General features: G+C 39.3%; 1 protein-coding gene across 1 annotated transcript in view; it reads right to left on the reverse strand.

The window, feature by feature from the left end:
* Nucleotides 1–20,590, reverse strand: part of ADGRF1 (adhesion G protein-coupled receptor F1) — a 44,382-nt gene that overhangs the window by 3,627 nt on the left and 20,165 nt on the right. Inside the window, exons 6-14 of the mRNA XM_050787479.1 lie at nucleotides 19,939–20,039; nucleotides 18,699–18,757; nucleotides 14,562–14,713; nucleotides 12,623–12,786; nucleotides 10,008–10,196; nucleotides 6,945–8,318; nucleotides 5,256–5,297; nucleotides 3,826–3,885; nucleotides 150–216 (exon numbers count right to left, since the gene is read on the reverse strand). Of these exons, the coding sequence (XP_050643436.1) occupies nucleotides 150–216; nucleotides 3,826–3,885; nucleotides 5,256–5,297; nucleotides 6,945–8,318; nucleotides 10,008–10,196; nucleotides 12,623–12,786; nucleotides 14,562–14,713; nucleotides 18,699–18,757; nucleotides 19,939–20,039 (2,208 nt within the window). The remainder of the gene's footprint in view (nucleotides 1–149; nucleotides 217–3,825; nucleotides 3,886–5,255; nucleotides 5,298–6,944; nucleotides 8,319–10,007; nucleotides 10,197–12,622; nucleotides 12,787–14,561; nucleotides 14,714–18,698; nucleotides 18,758–19,938; nucleotides 20,040–20,590) is intronic.

The raw sequence follows: 20,590 nt of genomic DNA on the forward strand, positions 1-20,590 counted from the left end.
AGCCCAGAAGAACTCTGAAAACATGGCTGGCTGATAATCCCACACTTCTCACATGAGTTTCTTAGATGTTGCCATTGAAGTTTCTTCATATGGTACACTCATATTCTCTTTTCACACCTTTTATAACCTTTGGTTTAACTGTAACTCACCTTTGTTTTTCAGTGGGTTGAAAAGATTTGAGAATTTGGATTTGGCAGATAAATCTGATGAGTTTTGCTGTACAAAAGAAAAATGAGTTATTTGGATGTTAACAGCATTCTTTTACTGTTGGTCTGTATTTCCTGACTTCCTGATGTCATTAATGATTCTTTATTCCATTTTCATAGGTGTTATTCTCTTTTCAAGAACTTAGAATGGTTACTTTCTCACTTTCTTCTGCTTTAATCTATTTAAAATGCCTAAAAATTTATTTCCAAGTGAATACTGTGTTCCTGTATATTTTTGCAACTTCTAACAACAAACTAAAAAACAATTTTAAAGGTGGCGTTATCCCTTTCCATGTCTATGCTTACATTTCTTTGGATCACATTTGTTAATAGAAGAGAAACCCATGGAGGAAAAACAATGCTCCTACTAAAAATGGCTCCCAATAAAGCTTTGTTTCACTCTTGCTCATCTTAGCTCTCAAACCTACTTGTGAATGACACTTTGGTCATTATTACAGAGGCTATATAGAGTTCAATAATTTAAAAACTGAATTATCAAATTAAGTAAAATATTTGAAACAAAAAGCATGCACTTATTGGGAAAGATAAAAGTGTTTACATACGTTATACATTTTTCCACTCATTAGTTCATCATTCATTTGTCCATTAATTTACCATCTCATATTGAATGCCTTTGTGTGCCAGATGCTGTTCTAGGCACTGGGAATATTGGAAGGAAAAAATTTCATTCCCTGCTATAGTCTATGCCACGAGGAAACCAAACCAAGGTGGGAAAAGCATGTTCTTATAATATTCAGTAGATAGACCAGTGATAGTTTTTCAATTTTCACTGGTATTAAGGCACACTGAGCTCTGAAAAAAAAAAAAGCCACAAAAATAAGAATTAAAAAGATTTGAAACTTTCAAAGCAAAATAATTAATTTTCTGGAATTCAGGACTCAGCAAACATTTAATGCTATAACCCTTAAAAAAAATCCTAAGGTCAGGGATCATGGCACTTAAAATTGCATCCTGTACCATTTGGAGATAGGAATCTTAGGTTGCAACATACTCAACATGCTTCCCTGTGGTCTGGGAAGCAGCAGCCTCTTCAGGTTTGTGAAGTTATATGGGTCAAAGCAGTTGGCCAAATAACAGGCTCTGAGTTACTGGAAGTCAGATATAGGTCTGTAAATCTATTCTTTGTGGAGGGGGATCTGTCAAGGCCACCAGAGTCTGTGTCTTGAAGAATAGTTACAGAGAACATGCCTAGGGACAATGGAGGGTCAAGACAGGGGCCTGAGCATGGAGAGGATTTGGGGTCCATACAATGTGCTGTGGCTTGAAGGATGGTCTTTGCTGAGACTATTGCTAGCTCCTCTTTCATTCCCTTCAGTCAACTATCATAGTCTCACTTAACTCTTTCAACCAATTGCCAATGAGAAAATCTTTGAATCCACCTATGACGTGGAAGCCCTCCTGCCCCTACTTCAAGTTGTCCCATCTTTCCAGACTGAACCAATATATACCTCACATGTACTGACTGATGTTTATGTCTCCCTAAAATGTATAAAATCAAGCTGTAATCCTCCCATCTTGGGCATACATTCTCAGAACCTCCTGAGGCTGTATCATGGCTCATGATCCTGAACCTTGGCAAATAAACTTCTAAATTGATTGAGACCTGTCTCAGATACTTTTTCAGTTAGAATCCCAATCTATTCCTGTTGCTCCTCCTGCATCAGTATGGTATTTCCTGTGCCAAGCCAAGCAGCTAATGCCTCCATCTTCAATCCAGCCATTCCCTCTGTCTTCCCAGAAGTCCTCTTCTGCCCATTATCCTCTTCTGCCCATTATCCTCGCTCTCTCTCTCTCATTTTTCAGAGTCTCTCTTCACTGGCTCACCCCTCCCAACATACGAACTTGTCACATCCTGGCAACTTCAACTGTAGCCTGTCACTACTGTCCTGGGTCTACGTCTGGTTAGCACTCTCACTGATTTTGCTCACCAGCGAGTTTCTTGGCAGGAATATTCATTAAGTGTTATCTCTTTCTCACCTTCTCGTCATCTATCATCTGGGGTCCTTGGGGTCCTGCTTTTTCATTCAAACTCTCTAAGAAAATTATGAATGCACATATTTTCTTCTTGAAAAAAATGTATATTGGTTTTAAAACAAATGAGCCACCTAACCAGAAACAAAAATCTCATTTTTGTCACCTAATTTGGAAATAAAATTGAGGAGAAGGTACAAATACCGACACAGCAAAAGCCCTCACTGACCACTGCTGCCTTCTGAGAAGTGTCAGTGCTTGATGTTAGAACCAGAGAGAAACGAAACAGCGAGAAACCGTCAGGCATTCTTGCTTTTGCTTTTGTTTTATTTTACTTGGGAGTATTTTTCCTTTGGTTTTCAAAAGAGAAAAATTTTGACTTTCTGCTTTGCAGAGTGGGGAGTGTCCTGTCTCATTATATTCACTAAAGGCTTTTTCTTTGATGTAGTCACATGTGCTATAATTTTCTCCTTTTCGTAAGTGTAGATAATGACTCATTAGTTTCACAACTTCTGGTTCGAGTGATTTTTAGTTCTTCCAGACATAAAATCTAAATCCCAGAATGTGAGAACTTCTGCTTTGAATAACTAGTCCAACATTTGTTTTCTACATTTGAGAAAATTGAAACTCAAGAGACAAAGTGACTTTCCTAAGATCACACAGTCAATTGGTTACGAAGTCAGAAATACAAGGGCAGGACTGGTCCTCCTGCTCATGGGCTAGTGATCCCTAATTCATAGCAGTGCTGTCTACTGAAAAACGCAGACCAAGAAAGATTTTTTAATGCCAGAGGAAAATTTCCTTATTGATTTTTATTTCAAAAAGTTATATTGTCACTTGTAAAAATCTCTAAATACCCGTATAGGTTTGGATGCAGTTAAGTCAGTTGACTTTTATAAAATACAGAAATTCTCTGCTTTAGAACTCTTTCTGAAAGGCCCTCAGTGCCTTGCTGAAAAACAAAAGTCTAAATAACATTGAAAACACAAAATATGTGTTCAAGTACTTTTGTTTCTAAATATACTATCCTCATATGGATTATACTTTTATGGCAAAGAATGAAACAGAAATCCTCCATTTCCTTAAAAACTTGTCAGTTTGTAGACTTAAGAGCTAAGATTGCAAATAACAGAATCAGTGATACCAGCCTAAAAAAAGAAAATTATTAATACATAATAATTTTATATATTAGAAGTTGACCAAATTTAAAGACAAGAATGTAACCAAGATCTCCCCTTTTATCTTTCTAGAGAAGGAAAAATGGTTTACAGAAGGTTTGGAAAATCAGATGAAGAAAAGGGCCTTGCTAGTTCTAAATATTGACAAGCAAGTCAGACTAAAGTAAATGCCATTGTTCAAAAGCATTCACTCACAAACACCCACAGACCTCCATACTTAAGCATCCTTGTAAGTTTCCATGACTTCACAGTCATTCATTTGAACACTCATTCACTCAACAACTCTACTGTCGCTCATGTGTCAGGCTCCATGTCAGATACCAGGAATATCATGGTGAAAGAAATTCAAGGGGTTTACACAGAAGTTGACTTGCAGCAAGACGGTATAAAGAGAAGAATGCAAAACTGGAACTTCATGTATTAGATTCATGGCAATAGGAGATAATTACCTTTTCTGTTTGCTTCCAAGAACTTAAGGCAGACAACTTGTTGAACAGAAGTTGTCGCAGCTATAAGGGAAACAAAGAAATATTGAGGAGATACACATACAATCATATGCAGACAAATCAAGAATAACTGCAGCTTGAAATGATTATTTAATAGTATTATTTCCTAGAAGCACTTAGTAGGCCATGAATGGATATCTGGCAGAAAGATTATTTTCTTCATCTCTTTACCTATAAACAAAACCAGAATTCAACAAAGAACAGCAGTACCAAATGCCATACTCATTCAGATTTTAGACATTAGTAGTTGGCAATAATTACTAAATTGAAGTGTATCTTTGAAGTGAAGTGAACGGTTTCCTAACCACATGAATGGTAAGACAAGGCAATTATTTAGTACAATTAAGAACAGCAAATTTCTTCTTTGTAGATAGGGGTTTGTTCATGTGCAAAATTGTTCCTATAGTTAGCAACAATTTTGCTAATTATAAAATATTTTTATTTTCTTATTAAACCAAAGACTGTACATCTATTAGCTTACTGCCTTCACCTCTCCCAACAGAATTGTTTTATGCTTGGGTTTATGAAACAAGTATATTTAAAAATTTTTTTCTATTATCTTTCACTTAAACTCACTGTTCTTCACTGGGAATTTTATTTAATGTGAGAGGCTATTTATTTGTTTATTTTTCTTCAACAGTATACTTTACTTTTTAAAATATTTTTATTTCCATAGGTTATTGGGGAACAAGTGGTGTTTGGTTACATAAGTAAGTTCTTCAGTGAGATTCTGATGCACCCATCACCTGAGCAGTATACACTGCACCCAATTTGTAGTCTTTTATCCCTCACCCCCTTCCCACTCTTTTCCCTTGAGTCTGCAAAGTCCATTGTGTCATTTTTATGTCTTTGCATCCTCAAAGCTTATCTCCCACATATGAGTGAAAATATATGATGCTTGGTTTTCCATTCCTGAGTTACTTCACTTAAAATAATAGTCTGTGAGAGGCTACTAACATTTACTGCTTAAAACTCTACAATTATAGCAGTAGATATATCTTTCAGCATATTCTAAATAAATGGGTAGACTAATTGAAAGAACAAAAGAGAATTCACCTCTTAGCAAAGCAATTTTGCTATGGAATTACTGCCATACCATAATTTAAAGTAGAAAAGTCAAAGACAAAAAGAATTCCCCTTTTTTCCGACAACGTTTACATTACATGTTTGATTAGTTCTGTACAGCTTTATCGGCAGTGACTGTTTAGTTCCTTTGTTTTCTGACTGAGCCTGACCTCTCTAAAAGCACAGAATTTTATTACAAAAGTACCCATAGTCCAACCTCTTATTACATGAATAAAGGCCTCAGAACAAAGGGGAGGGGGCCTAAGATGTCTGGGCTAGGGGTTAATGAGAAAAATAAATGCACATACCTTACTGTCCAAGAGTATTCCAAAGCATAAGATAAAAAATCCCTTAAAAAAAAAAGGAATAAATCACATGTATTGTATTTTTCTTTTCCAAAAAAGAAAGCATTTATATGTAACACTATTCACCCCACATTGAAACTGCTTTCTTGTCTGTCTCCCTAAGAGACTGTAGTCTACTTGAAAGCAAGAACACCGTGCGGCCTCCACAAGTGCGTGGCACTATGCAAAGTACTCAAAAATTTTTTTGTTGATGTCTAAATAAGCAAATGACCCGGTGAATGAAGTTTTGCATGTGGAGCTTCATTCTCCCCTATTGTACCGTCCCAACCCAAAACAAATAGCATCCTTTTCTGTCTGTATCTTAGTCTTTCTTTAGACCAGGTATTTAATGTCTAAGCATCTATGATGGCAGTAGGCACAGAGATCCAATCCTATGGCCAAGTGGAGGGATTTGACCTATAACAGCACCCTTTCCTTCCAGTACAGGTCTTGGGGAACCCTTGGTAAATGCTTTGATGGACCTTGAATTCCTTCTCTCAGGCATAGCTCCTTCAGTTGGTGCTTGTTCAGACAGTGTATCACCATGAGACTGTACTCCTGCTCCCCAACAGGAGCTCCCTAAACTTGTCACTGCTAGGGGCATGCTCTATGATTGCCCTCCATACTTGCACCTGACTGTTCACCGGCTGCTGAATAGATGGAGAACCAACTAGTTTTAGGAAACATCTATTGAGCATTTGTTATTTACCAGACAATGCGACAAGTACTAAATTATCTCATTTAACCCTCATATTTATTTGATGATGTAAGTATTATTATCTCTATTTAAAAGACTAGAGAATTGAGAGACAGAAAGATTAAGCAATGTGCTAGAGGTCAAACAGTTTGTAAAGTGATGTATTTGAGCCCAGACCTATTTAACTCTAGAGCTCAAACGTTTAACCACCACTTCCCTGAGTCATTGTCTGAGGTGGTCCAACAAAACCTTCACTGAACTGGGATCGAAGGCTGTCATCCAGATTCATCAAAACCTAATGACTGCTTTGTCTACCTCCTCTCTGAACACTCTCTGACTGTGCCAAGTAAAAACCCTTTCTTTGTAGCAGAGATTAGCAAACTTTTTCTGTGATGAGCCAGGTGGTAAGTACTTTAGGCTTTGTGGGCTATACAGTTTCTTTTGCAACTACTTAACTCTGCCCTTGCAGTGAAAGCAGCCATAGACCATATGTACATAAATAAGCATGGCTGTATTCCAATAAAGCTTTATTTACAAAAACAGGCTACTGGTTGCATTTTGCTAGCCCCTTCTCTATTGCACCCTAGGAAATTTCTTTGCACCATTCAGAGCCAACAAGTACTTATAATATATTTCCCTTTCTCTGTTTATTTTTTTCCCAGAGTTCTGCATAAAAGAAAGAGAACTGAGTCAGCAGCAAGACTGTTTGTCATAAGAACTCTAATAGATTTAAAACCCTGTAATGGGTTACTGAAGAATTCCAATATTCTGCTTCAGTATGATAGTAACTAAGTAAGAAAAAGAATGTTTTTCTATTTATTGTTTCCATGCAGTTTTTCTGATGGTCTTGCTGGAGGCAGGGAGATGAGATAATCTCTAGAGTGGTTTTATCTATCTGAGTTCTCTACTTATTCCAGTTACTTGACAATACAATAGGTTATTGTTATTGTTCTCACCTGTAATGCATTGAGTAAAGCAAAAATAACATGCCAAGCCGGATTCTGGTTGTCCACTAGTGTTCCTATTCCAAAGCCCCAGGTGAGCCCTAGCAGAGGGGTCAGAATGAGGAGGCTCTTCCCCATGCGGACGATGGTGGCCTTGTCATCCCGACTCAGTCTTTCCCCAACAGCCGGCCTCCAGAGCTTTGTGAGAACTAGCAGCACCACAATGAAGTTCACAGCCACAATAGCCAGTGCAGGGACAACAAAAGCCAGGAGTGGTTTGCTTCCATTGGACCAGTTAAGCCAACACACATCTTTCCTTGTGTAGGTATTGCTAGGTTGTGTGACAGCAATGGTAATGACAGATATAATGAGAGGGCACCCATAACCCAGGCAAAATCCGACAGCCACCATCAAATGCCGGGCCATGTGATGGAACACGAGGATGATCCGGTAAGCCAGCAGGATGCCAAGCATGAGCATCCAGAAGAACAAAGAGAGGTAGAAGACATGTGTAAAGAACACAGCAGCTGTACAGACTCCAGAGGAGTTCACCATGGCATCCACTGTGGCACCAACAATAAACCAGATATCAGCAATCAAGAGGGACAGGGCTATGTTCACCATGCAAATATGACGTGTGTGAGAGGTTGGGCTTTTCTTAATCTGCTTCCAAAACAGAGCCTCGATGATCAGGCATAAGATGAGACTTCCAATGGAGATACCCAGTCCCACATAGGTGATCCATTTTACCACGGGGAGGATCGTAGCGGGGACAAAAGGTGACATCAACATGGAGAAGGAGGTCAAGTGAGTACATCGGCACACCACGGTGTCTGGAGTTTCATTCACTAGGTGGCAGCCTGCATTGTTCCACTGCAAATGACTGAAATCCCAAAACACACAATGAGGCTGGCTCAGGTTTGACTCTATCTTGGAAAAAAATAGGAAAACTTCATCTATGGAATAGTTTTGAATAACTGTGGATATCACAGGTCCATTGACCTGAGCATTTCCATTTTTGGAAATGGGTAGAATGTTCCCCAAAGTCAACGAGGCCATGCTGATAATAGTTTCTGGAAGGGATCTCTGGAATTGGTCTTTCCAAATTAACACACGGCCTCTGATGGGAATACTTGAATTTTGGGGTAATATTTCAATCTGATAGCTGTAACCCATTTTGGATTGACTTTTGGTCACTGGAATCCCTTTCCAGTTAATGAATTTCCGAGAAAAATTCAGAGGAAGAGCTGTCGGAGGCACCAGAGTGCTGATGTTTTCCAATGTCTGTAGTAACCGTGAGCTGGCATGCTTTTCTTCCTGCAGTAAGACTGTCCAGTTGGTTACTAAGGCTGAATTAAGGATATTGTCAGCTATATTGATGACATCCTGAAACACAAGGATGAAAGTCGGTTTGTGTTTTTGAATAAACAGATAAGAAGACTAGCAGTGGATAGTAATTAGCATTAATTACAGGAAAAATGCCCAGAGAATTGGCTCAGTCACGAACCACATTAAAACTCATCAATCAAATTTAGCTCAGTTCCTCTGTACAGTAGAAGCTTTGGGCAAAATCTTGGGTCAGCAGAATCATGTAAGTTCCAGGGTGATCACCCCAGAGCATTTGTAAATGCACTAGGGCTTCAGGACGAATGAGAAAGCATCCTGTAATTTCAGCTGCACACGTGATGTGCATTTCCTCCTCCCTGAGATGGCAAAAATGACTGCACTGCTATTCAGGCTGAGGCTCAAAGATGCAGACACTACCTTGTACTGCTTTCCCATATTATGTTTGTTCTGCTAACACCAGAAGTTCAAAACTCACATAAGAGATGCTCACATTTTTAGGTTTCTTGTTTTCTACAGTTGTTATGTTTCTTGTTTCCTACCGCATAAAGCAAAACAATTTTTAAAGTCTGGACCCAAGCATTGAACTGTCATGGGTTTTAAGGGTCAGTCTTAGCTTGAGAGATTCATTTTCCAAGCAAATCCTTGGAAGTTGTTACTTTTTCCCAAAGAATCTCTTCTCTTGCTTATGGGGCTGGCTCCCAGACATTCTGCCGCAAGCATCTGTCACTCCAAGTGAGTCTTACCCTGACCCAGCCCTCTCTGCCGTCTAGCCCAGAATCCCATGATTGTTCTACTTCTACTGCCCCTAGAAAACTGTTTTCTTTTGCTTTGTGTTTGTCTGCTTTGTTTTCACTCTTCATTGTATTTTTAGCATTTTTGTGTCATTTTGTTTCAGTTGATCTCTTGTAAACAACATGTGGTCAGGTTTTAAAAAAACAAATTAGAGTATCTTTTCTTTAACTCAGGGAGTTTAACTTACTGATATTTACTGTCACTTCTGAAACAATTTTAATCATATATAGTTAAGTATTATTGTGTGATTTAACATATATTATATAATCCAATTTTGTAAAACATTGTGTCCTTTAACATATAAAATGTATACATCCAAAATGTTTGGAAGGATATTTATTGAACAAATATTTATTGATCACATGCTATACATCACTTGTCATTCTTCTAGGTACCGAGGTGATACCTAAAATGTAAGCTTTTAAAATGTCTATTTTAAAGTGCAGGCTACAGATACTTTATTTTTCTTTTTGCTCATTTGCACTTCTTATAGTGACCAAGTATCATTTATGTAATTTGCAAGTTAATCTTTAAATATCCAACTAAACCATAAATTCTTCAGTTAAGAGAAGTTGTTATGAAGGGAGTTCTTAAAATATACACTGTTCAAGTCTGAGCTTGTGGCCACAGGAAAGAAAAATTATAGACTGCAAACATGTTGAAAAGTCAGTACCTGTGGCACATAATGCAAAAGTTCACCCTCTCCTCTAAGCCAGGTGCTGCCCAGGTAATCTGCATAAGAGCAGCTCCGTCTTCCTTTGAACCCACACAATTGATCCCGAGTTCCTTGTATACCTCAGAGGACACAGTAAAGTTCACATAAGGACTCTTACATGGCTTTCTCTCTTTTCCAATAGTTCCTCATCTTTAAGGCTTTGTCATTCCTCCTACGGGATCAAGCATTTAAAGTGACCCCTAAGCACAGGCAGACCATACCTCCATTGTTGAATTGGACACCCTGAAATGGCTGGCCAGTGACAGAGATGAAACATTGCTCAGAATCGACACCACCGAAGCCAGATTCCCCGCTGTGGTTGATGGGCTTTGCCGAATGATGACGGAAAGATTTTGCACCAAGGATGACACAGCTGCCTCAGTGGCATTGCCTGCAATCATACTGAAACTCTAGAAGCAAAAATGGTTACATTCTAGAAAACAATGACATGCTGTGTTTTATCAAATTTAAATCAAATGTCTTGGCCATATAGAACTAACATTTGTATGGTGTGTTCTAATGTAGGATAATTACATAACAATAGTAACAAAGGCTGTTATTCAGTGATTTCTGTATTTTAGACATTGCACTAGATGCTTTACCAGGGATTCATTGATTGAATTCTTTCAACATTCTTTGAGGGAGGCACCATTATTATTTTCATTTTATAGCTAAGGAAACTGAAACTTGAGAAGATTTACTAAAAATCATTTTAATATAAATTATTATCCTAATTATACAGAAACTCATGTTCAATGAGATTTAATGACCTTCCAAAGAGCACTCAGCTGGAAATGTTAGAGTAGGTACTAATCCTGTGTTATGTTCACCACACTACGCTGAGAATGCTTTGTAAGATGGGAAAAGGGAGAAACATACATGGAGATTTGACTACTGGGCTTGTGCCAGCCCCCGTTTTGTCACAAGATTTGGAGTTTTTTCTTTTTCTTTTTTTGTGACGGAGTCTTGCTCTGTCACCCAGGCTGGAGTACAGTGGTGCGATCTCAGCTCACTGCAACCTCTGCCTCCTGGGTTCAAGAGATTCTCCTGCCTCAGCTTCCTGAGTAGCTGGGATTACAGGCATGCACGCCCAGATAATTGTTTTTGTATTCTTAGTAGAGATGGGATTTCGCCATGTTGGCCAGCCTGGTCTTGAACTCTTGACCTTGTGATCTGCCCACTCGGCCTCCCAAAGTGCTAGGATTACAGGCGTGAGCCACCACGCCCAGCCCTAGATTTGGAGTTTTACTTCTTTCTTGAAGCTCCCATCTGCTTCTACTACACTAGGCTAATTTGGAAAGCAACAAAGAAGGGTTGTCCCCTTCCATTCAACATAAGTCCACTCGGGAGCCCAAGTGCCCCCCATTTTCCTTCTTGTTCTTCTCAACGGACAATGCCGTTTTCTGTTCAAGGCACCTGGGATCTGCCTGGAGCGAACTAGTCTCAACTATTGCTCATGTCCAGAATTGAGGCAACGAAGGCAAAAGCAAGAAGAGACCCCAGAAGCTAGCTAATCTAATCCCCTTCCCCAGTTTACAGATGAGGAAACTGAGATCCAGAAAGGGAGAAGTAAACATTCCACAGTCCTCCGATGAATACCATTCTGAGGTTTTCTATTGCATCAGCAGCAGCAAGGTCTCTGGTTGGAATAGAAGTTCTGCTCAATATGGAAATCTACTTGCTGAACAGTATCTGTGAACTGGTCTTGGGGTCCTTCTTTTCTGTGACTTGAGTTCTTCTGATTCCTAGATATTTATTTCCTTCTTTCTATCTTCCTTGTCTTAATACTTGAAGCTTCCTAAGAGAGCATCATGTGGAGGGCATAGCACCTGATATGGTTTTGCTCTGTGTCCCCACCCAAATCCTATGTCGAGTTATAATTCCCAGTGTTGGAGGTGGGGCCTAGTGGGAGATGATTGGATCATGGAGGTGGTTTCTAATGGTTTAGCACCATCCCCCACATGCTGTTTCATGATACAGTTCTCAAAGGAACTGGTTGTTTAAAAGTGTGTAGTACCTCCCCCATTCTCTCTCTCTCTCTCTCTCTCTCTCTCTCTCTGTCCTGTCACCATATGAGGATGTGCTTACTTCCCTTTCGCCTCTTGCCATGATTGTAAGTTTCCTGAGGCCTCCCCAGATACGCCTTCTGTACATCCTGCACAACAGTGAGTCAAACCTCTTTTTCTTTATAAACTACCCAGTCTCAGGTAGTTCTTTATAACAATGTGAGAACAGACTAATACAGCACTGGACTGGGAGTCAGGTGACCATGCTTCTAATTCAAAACTATTGCTACCAAAGGAACTATTGACCCCTTGGTCTTTTGTTTTCTGATCTGTAAAATGAGGTTGGTAAACCAGATGCCCCTTAAGGTCCATTGCAGTTCAATCATTTTATAAGGTTCACCTTTGTCTGACCCACTCCTTGCCCTAATTTCTGATATAGATATATCCTTACTTGTACGAAGCCTGCTAGCTTATGACTCACACCTTCACTCCTCTTTAATTTCCAGGTCTTCTGAACTTCTAAGGCCAGTTTAGTTGCTGCTCTACCATCCATCACAGACCTCCTCAGCATTGATACACTCCTCCACAACACCTCTGCCTGAGAAAACTATCAGCTCTGTCTTTTGTGTTGCAACCTAGACTCTGCTGCCCAGACGCTATCACCCATGCACGACTCCACGGGTTCACCAAGGTCTGATGTCTCCTTGCTCTTTGCATACTGGCCAGTTATGCACGTAGGTATACTTACCCTCCACCTAGCCATGCTAACTGGGAGATTGCCACTCTGAAACTCGAAACCAGGGCAAGTCTACAAAGTGAAAATGCCTCACCTTCTTCAGTTCTTCAAGCTGAGGGAGCACGCAAGTCTCCCTTATGGCCTGCCACCCAGATGATTGGCACCTGGCTGTGATGCTTCCCCTGTAGCCACTGCTGCAGGGCAGGGTATATTCATCATCCTCGGACCCAAATCCAAAGACAATGTCATGACACTGGGCTGGAAACAAAAGAAGACAACGAAGAAAAATGATCCTAGAATATCCTGGCACTCTATATACACCATGTAGTCATGTTTAACTGTTTTGGAAATCATATTTTTGGAGATGAAATCCAGGCAAAATTCAGAAGTAGGAGAAGTTTGTCTTTGATGCCCAGCTTCCTGACCCCTCCTTCCAGGTGTCTGATCTGTGCCAACAATATCACCTTTAATGGGCTATCAACTAGTAAGTATTAGGTGATAATAAGGAATGATGTGATCACTCTCAGGAAATATTTTTACTCTTTAAAGGAACATTAGAAAGCCAGACAATTTTCCAGACACTATAGAATAAAGCAGTAATGATATGGTTAAAAGATGGGCAATTGTTATTTGTGAGTAGCACTTCCTACCTGTACTCCTTTAAGCATTTCTCACATTGCAACCAATTGGTACTCTTGCTGATGGCTCTTAGTAATGCATTCTTACCATGATTGGAACTAGGAGATAGAGACATTAACTAAAAGATACACAAGGGCTATGATTTTTTTTTTTTTTGAGATGGAGTTTCACTCTTGTTGTCCAGGCTGGAGGACAGTGGTGTGATCTCTGCTCACTGCAACCTCTACCTCCCAGGCTCAAGTGATTCTCCTGCCTCAGCCTCCCTATATCTGGGATTACAGGTGCACATCACCATGCCTGGCTATGTATGTATGTATGTATGTATGTATTTATTTATTGTGACCAAGTCTTGCTCTGTCGCCCAGGCTGGAGTTAAGTGGAGCCATCTCGACTCACTGCAACCTCCACCTCCCAGATTCAAGCGATTCCCCTGCCTTGGCCTCCCAAGTACCTGGGATTACAGGTGCGTACCACCACGCCTGGCTAATTTTTTTTTTTTTTTTTTTTTTTTTTTTTTTTTTTTTTTTTTTAGTAGAGGCGGGATTTCACCATGTTGGCCAGGCTGGTCTCAAACTTCTGATCTCATGCAATCTGCCCGCCTTGGCCTCCCAAAGTTCTGGGATTACAGGCGTAAGTCACTGCGCCGGGCCTGGCTAACTTTTGTGTTTTTAGTAGAGATGGGGTTTCACCATGTTGGCCAAGCTGATCGTGATCTCCTGACCTCAAATGATCTGCCCACCCTGGCCTCCCAAAGTGCTAGGATTACGGATGTGAGCCACCGCACCCAGTCAGGGTTAAGATTTTTGTTTGTTTTCACCATTGCTGCATTTTAACTATGTAGACACTTTGGACTCTCAGTAAATATTTATCGAATAAATGTTGTTGAAAGAGAGTGGTACAAATTTTGGTAGGAAAGGCGTAAGATTTAATGTAAAAGGAAAAGATAAATATATGAAGAAAAACTCTGTGTGTGTGTCTGTGTGTGTGTGTGTGTCTGTCTGTCTGTGTCTGTCTGTCTGTCTTTATATGTGTTAAAGACATGATTTCTTGGATTGCGACTTAGGAATATTGTCAGCCTTAGGACGCTTTCAACACGTATACCAGTCAACTATTGCTGAGCCCTTTCCCTCACAGCCTGCAGGGAAGTCAGTTCTCCACACTGTTTACACTAAGAGGTACAGATCAGAATTCCAACTAGCAAGAATTTGAAATAGTCAGTTGAAGTTAAGTTTCATCATGGCGGGGTGCGGGGAAACAGCTGCCTGTTTGTACTGAAAGGCAGTTAGAGAACAATTCTTTATTGAAATGTCTCAAATCTACTTCCTGAGGACACAAATGAACTACTAATTAAAGGGGTCTCTTAACCTAAGCAGAGAATGAGAATCCAGCATTACCTTTTCTGAACACTCTGAAAGAGCAGTCTTCTAATGGAAACAGCATGTGAAGGGCTGTCTTAGCCTTCTTGGCAACCTGTTCAATGGCTGACAGCAGTTCAGATGCACTGCTGGAACCAACAACTTCATACCCAGCAACAATGCTTCCATTTCTGCAGTGATTATGGGGAAAGAGAAATGAGATTCACTACTTATTCGTTCATTCACTCAGGGCCTATGATACGTGTACATGGCATTGGGTCCACAGGAATAAAGAAACAGAGCTTACATTCTAGTGGACAAGGCAAGGCAAATAAAAAACAAGTATCCACCAAAAATACATACATATATATATAAATTTATCTGTATATATACTTACCCTCCACCTAGCCATGCTCACTGGGAATATCTATATATATACAGATATAATTATGGGACCCCACATTAAATAAAGCTGGTTAGTGAAGGCTTTTTTGTGCTGAGGGTCTTTGAAGCTGAGGCCTGCGGCCAGCTATGCAAAGAAAAAAAGCCAGCTATGCAAAGAACATTGGTGTGGAATGTCAGCACACGTAAAGGTCCTGAGGCAGGAAAATGCCTGTGAGTTTGACAAGCTTAAATACTAGGATGATTGAAATTCAACAGCAAGGGAACAACAGCAGGAGATGATATTGGAGTGGTACCAGGAGCCAGATCTCATAGGACATTAGAGTTGGGATTTCATTCTTTATTAAAAAGTGTTCTTCTTTATTAAAAGGTAGTGGCATCATAAGATTTATCTTTTAAGACCATAAGGGCTGCTGTGTAGAAAACAGATGGAAGGGAAGCCAGCAAGGAACAGGGAACCCAGTTAGGAAAGAGCTGGGGGTGGCTTGAACTAGTTGGGTAGCTGTGCATGTGGTCAAATTCAGGTTTTATTTGGAGCTAGAGCCATAGAACTTACTAATGGAGAAGATTTGGGGTATGAAAGAAAGAAATTAGTCAATAATTCCAAGGAATGGAAAAACAAGTTTTTGTATATTCTTACAATGGAGTACTACTGGACTACAAGAAGGAAGGAACCACTGATAGAAAAATGAGGATGAATCTCAATGACATTATGCTGAGTGAAAGAAACCAAACACGAAAAAAAAAAAAAAAAACTGGATTATTCTATTTACGTGAAGTTCTGGAATAGACTAAACTTTTGGGGTTGTGAGAATGCTCCATCTTGATAGGAAGGGACTTGCACAAGCTTTTGTCAAAGCTGCTCGAGTTGTACCCAAAGCTTGAGCACATAACTGTGTGCAAGTTATACCTCAATAAAAGAAATTATAGCACAGGATGGCTCCAAGGATTGGGTCTCTGCAAGTGGAAGAATAGCATTGCTGTAATGGAAGTAGGGAAGACAGTGGGAAAAATAAGTTGTAGGTTAGGAAGGGGAGAGTCAGAGGATTCCCAGTTTGAACATGCGACATTTGACATGCCAGCTGGAAAACCAAGTGGAGATTTTCAAGTAGGCAGTTGGATATTTGGGTCTAGAGTTCAGGGGAGTGCCCAAGCTCAAGTAATAAATTTAGAATCTATCAGCATACAGATGTGTTTGAAACCATGAAAGCACGAGATCACATATATTAAGTCAATCCTGCAATAATAAATCACAAGATAAGCAGTGTACCATTCCCATTTTATAGATAAGAGAACTGAGGCCCAATGAGAAGTTGGGTCAGAAAATTATTCATTACTAATTGATCAGAAGCTCTGCAGCTCAAATTCGTACTACATTGAACTTCTGCTCACAATGTATAAATAAGTGCAGACACCCTTTTGTGTAATGATGGTCGCAATACCTTTGCATCGATATGTCCCTTCTATTGATTACGAAGTATTTTCCTGCTTATTACTGATTTGATTTAATGAAGTTAAACCAGGTTCCACAGGTGTATAACTGTCCTGTTTGACAGATAAGTAAATACAATGAGAGATTAAGATTTATTTTAATCTGGGCATGGTGACTCATGCCTGTAATTCCAGCATTTTGGGAGGCCAAGGTGGGTGGATCATTTGAGGCCAGAAGTTTGAGACCAGCCAGGTCAACATGGTGAAAACCTTCTTTATTTTTCAAAAGAATTTTTTAAAAAGACATTTATTTTAAATCATATATGCAAAACGTAAAACTTTAGACTGGGCTTGGTGTCTCATGCATGTAATCCCAGTATTATGGGAAGCTGAGGTAGGAAGATCGCTAGAGCCCAGGAGTTTAAGACCAGCCTGAGCAACGTAGCAAGACCTCAACTAATTAGCCAAGCATGATGGCACATGCCTGTGGTCCTAGCTACCAGGGAGGCATAGGTGGAATTGCTTGAACCCAGGTGGTCAAGGCTGCAGTGAACTGAGATCGCACCACTCCACTCCAGCATGGACAACAGAGTGAGACCCCATATTAAAACAAAATGAAACAAAACAAAAGTAAAACCTCAAAAGTTGTAGTTTATAGACTTGTGCCTACTTTTACTGTGATTTTGTCTACAAATTATTGCAGACAGCTTATAAGATATACATGATAGAATATAAAGTAGAAGTATAGATAGAAAACAAGGATAACAGAAAAGAAAAATATGAATATTGAAAGTATGATTAACTATATAAATTTCAATATAAAAAAAGAAGCAGTGTTTTTGCTAGTATTGAATTTTAAAGAAAACTATACATGTATGACTTAAAAAGACAATGCCCAGGACAATGTGTTTATAGCAAATGCTGTTGAAAATTTTCTATGGGTTGGCCGGACGCAGTGGCTCACACCTGTAATCCCAGCACTTTGGGAAGCCAAGGCAGGCAGATCATGAGGTCAGGAGATCAAGACCATCCTGGCTAACACGGTGAAACCTGTCTCTACTAAAAATACAAAAAAATTAGCCAGGCATGGTGGTGGGCACCTGTAGTCCCAGCTACTCGGGAGGCTGAGGCAGGAGGATGGCATGAACCTGGGAGGTGGAGGTTGCAGTGAGCCGAGAACGTGCCACTGCACTCAAGCCTGGGTGACAGAGCGAGACTCCATCTCAAAAAAAAAAAAAAAAAAAAAAAAAAAAGAAAAGAAAAAGAAAATTTCCTATGGGTGTTTTTAAGTTAACTGTGAAAAAAATATAACAAGTCAAGTTCTCTGACCTCTAAGCCACTTTCTCTAACAAGCAGACAGACTATTAATAGTTGGTAATTAATGTACACGTAGATAACTAACTAAACAACTTTTGGAATTAAGGCATAAACAAAAAGATAATTTACTAAATATTTCTTTATTTGCTGTAAACAATGACTACTGGGTTTTGAACTATGATGTATACATGATGTCTGTGCAAAGATATTTCACCCAAAGCCCCACTTCTGGCTCCAAATTATGAGGCATCATATCTCCTGTGGTTGCTGAAGGAGAAAATCCACCCTTCGACAACCCACAACCCTTATCCCCAACCCTCACTTTTTCCCATGGACGAGCACCATGATCTCCTGCCTTCTTCCAAGTTTCTGCCCTACTACTATTGTTTTGTACTTCTACTCACTGACCCACAGTTTTGAGAATGCTTTTCAATATTTAAGGTCCTAGGCCAGATGTGGTGGCTCATGCCTGAAATCCCAGCACTTTGGGGGCCGAGGCAGGCAGATCACCTGAGGTCAGGGGTTTGAGACCAGCATGGCCAACATGGTGAAACCCTGTCTCTACTAAAAATACAAAAAAGTTAGCTGGATGTCGTGGTGGGTGCCTGTAATCCCAGCTACTTGGGAGGTTGAGGCAGGATAATCTCTTGAACCCCGTAGGCAGAGGTTGCAGGGTTACAGTGAGCCTAGATTGCACCATTGCACTCCAGCCTGGGTGATTAAATTAATTTAATTTTAAAATTTTAATTAAATTTTAAATTTTTAAATTAAAAATTAATTTTAATTTTTACAGAGTGAAACTGTCAAAAAAAAATTTAAGGTCCTAAACTCATTTAAGTAAGAATCCAGGCTTTCCTCTTCAGACTTTTTAAAGCATTACAGATCCTTCTTCACTTAGTAAAAATCCTACTATAAAGATGAATTCTGTCCTGTTTTCTGTCAGGGTCATCTAAAAACAGCTCTCTGCCTTCTGCAGAACTGGCCCCCAATTCTTAGATGCCCTTCTAAGACCATTGTGTTACTTACCGAAATTGGGTGACCTGAACAGACTCAAAACCTTGAATTCTTTTGTATGCTTTTTTAAGCTTAGAAAGAGAACAAAGAGCAATGTGTTAATTCTTCTTCCCATACTTCAGAAAGACATTTGAGCAAAAAGTTGAAACAGACAATAAATAAATCAACAGTAGCAAAGGAGTAACGAAAAGAGATACAGTGGGAAATAATTGCATGTCATACAAATACAGTTAAAATAACAGTTGTGAATGTATACACACACACACATATCCATACATATACATGTATAAAATGTACGTTTGAGATTGCTAATATATTGTGAATAACCAACTGCTTAGAATAGGAGATGAATTTGATGCCAGATCATAGAATAAATTTACCCAAAATCCATTTTTCCTTGGCTATTAATTTTTACAGGTACTTAGACTGAATCCATCTATTAAGTATTTGCTCGGGTCTTCAGTTAGAGCTACACCTGAGCCAGCATCCTAGGTGGAGGGACACTGATCTAGTTTTTATGTGACTTTATTATAAAATTGAGAGTTTTGCTTATTAACTCTCTTCACTCTCTAACAACAGAGTTTTCTTTATAGAATAAATCCCAAATGCTGACAATTGAGCTTATATCACGAATTTTTTTTTCTTTTTCTTTTTCTTTTTTTTTTTTTTTTTTTTTTGAGGTGGAGTCTCACTCTGTTACCCAGGCTGGAGTGCAATGGCACAATCTCAGCTAACTACAAACTTCACCTCCCGGATTCAAGCGATTCTTGTGCCTCATCACCTGAGTATCTGGGATTACAGGTGTATGTCACATGCCCTGCTAATTTTTGTATTTTTTGGTAGAGATTGGGTTTCACCATGCTGGCCAGCTGGTCTCGAACTCCTGACCTCAAGTGATCTGCCTACCTCAGCCTCCCAAAATACTGGGATTACAGGTGTGAGCCACTGCACCCAGCCCATAAAAATTTTTTATAAAAAATAAAGAGAGAAAATAATCAAGAAGTCTTAGTATATTACTCAAATAAGTGAGCAAAACTGAACACAGCAAAAGTGCAAAGAAGTCAGCTGCTAAACTTTCCTAGAAAGAAGATGCTCAGAGAATTTCAACTGTGGGCAGAGCAAATAACTGCTCTGTAATAGCTCACTGAAAATGAATAATTAAGAATATATATTAAATATACATGCTGAATTGAAAACATTTGAACTTGAGCGTAGCAAACAATTCCTTATATAATGAGTAGAAAGAGCTTACTTGAATTTCAATTCCAGTTGCATATTTGGAGTATATAGCAGAAGATGAATTCAAAAGGTCATTTGTAAATCTTTCATTAATTTTGAAAGTGCCCCAAATCTCTGTAGGAAATAAAAATAAGTTTATAGATATAATATATTTCTAACTTGATTTTATTAGTAGCATACAATTATAGAAGTACAATTTGGAGTCATCTATTCAACAGTGATGTTTCAAATTTTTTTCATAAGAAATATTCACCTAAAATAACACAGGATGCATACATAAAACCAGAGTTTTCAATTGCAGATTTGGAACAGTTAATAGGGAAGTACTGGTAGTCAAGGCAACCTTAAAACTAGGTAAATGCGTGGCCTCTCATGTGTCACTAACGAAAGCATTCACTGAACACTGAAATGTGTCTTCATCTAGGCAATAAGCTTAAGCATTGTCCCTATTAAAAATTAAAAGACGACACTAACAGCAGCACTACTTGCTAACTCCAACACCTTCCTTACCTACCCATTGCCAGTACTTCTCTGCACTGGGACAATTCTCTATGTGGACAAATCCCATTTATCCTTCATTCAGGACCTAATCAAATGTCATCTCTTCCACAAAGGTCTTCTCTAATCCTCAGATGCAGAGTCTTTCTCTCCTATAAATTCTTACA

This window comes from Macaca thibetana, chromosome 4, assembly GCF_024542745.1.
Source record: "Macaca thibetana thibetana isolate TM-01 chromosome 4, ASM2454274v1, whole genome shotgun sequence".
Taxonomy (NCBI): domain Eukaryota; kingdom Metazoa; phylum Chordata; class Mammalia; order Primates; family Cercopithecidae; genus Macaca; species Macaca thibetana.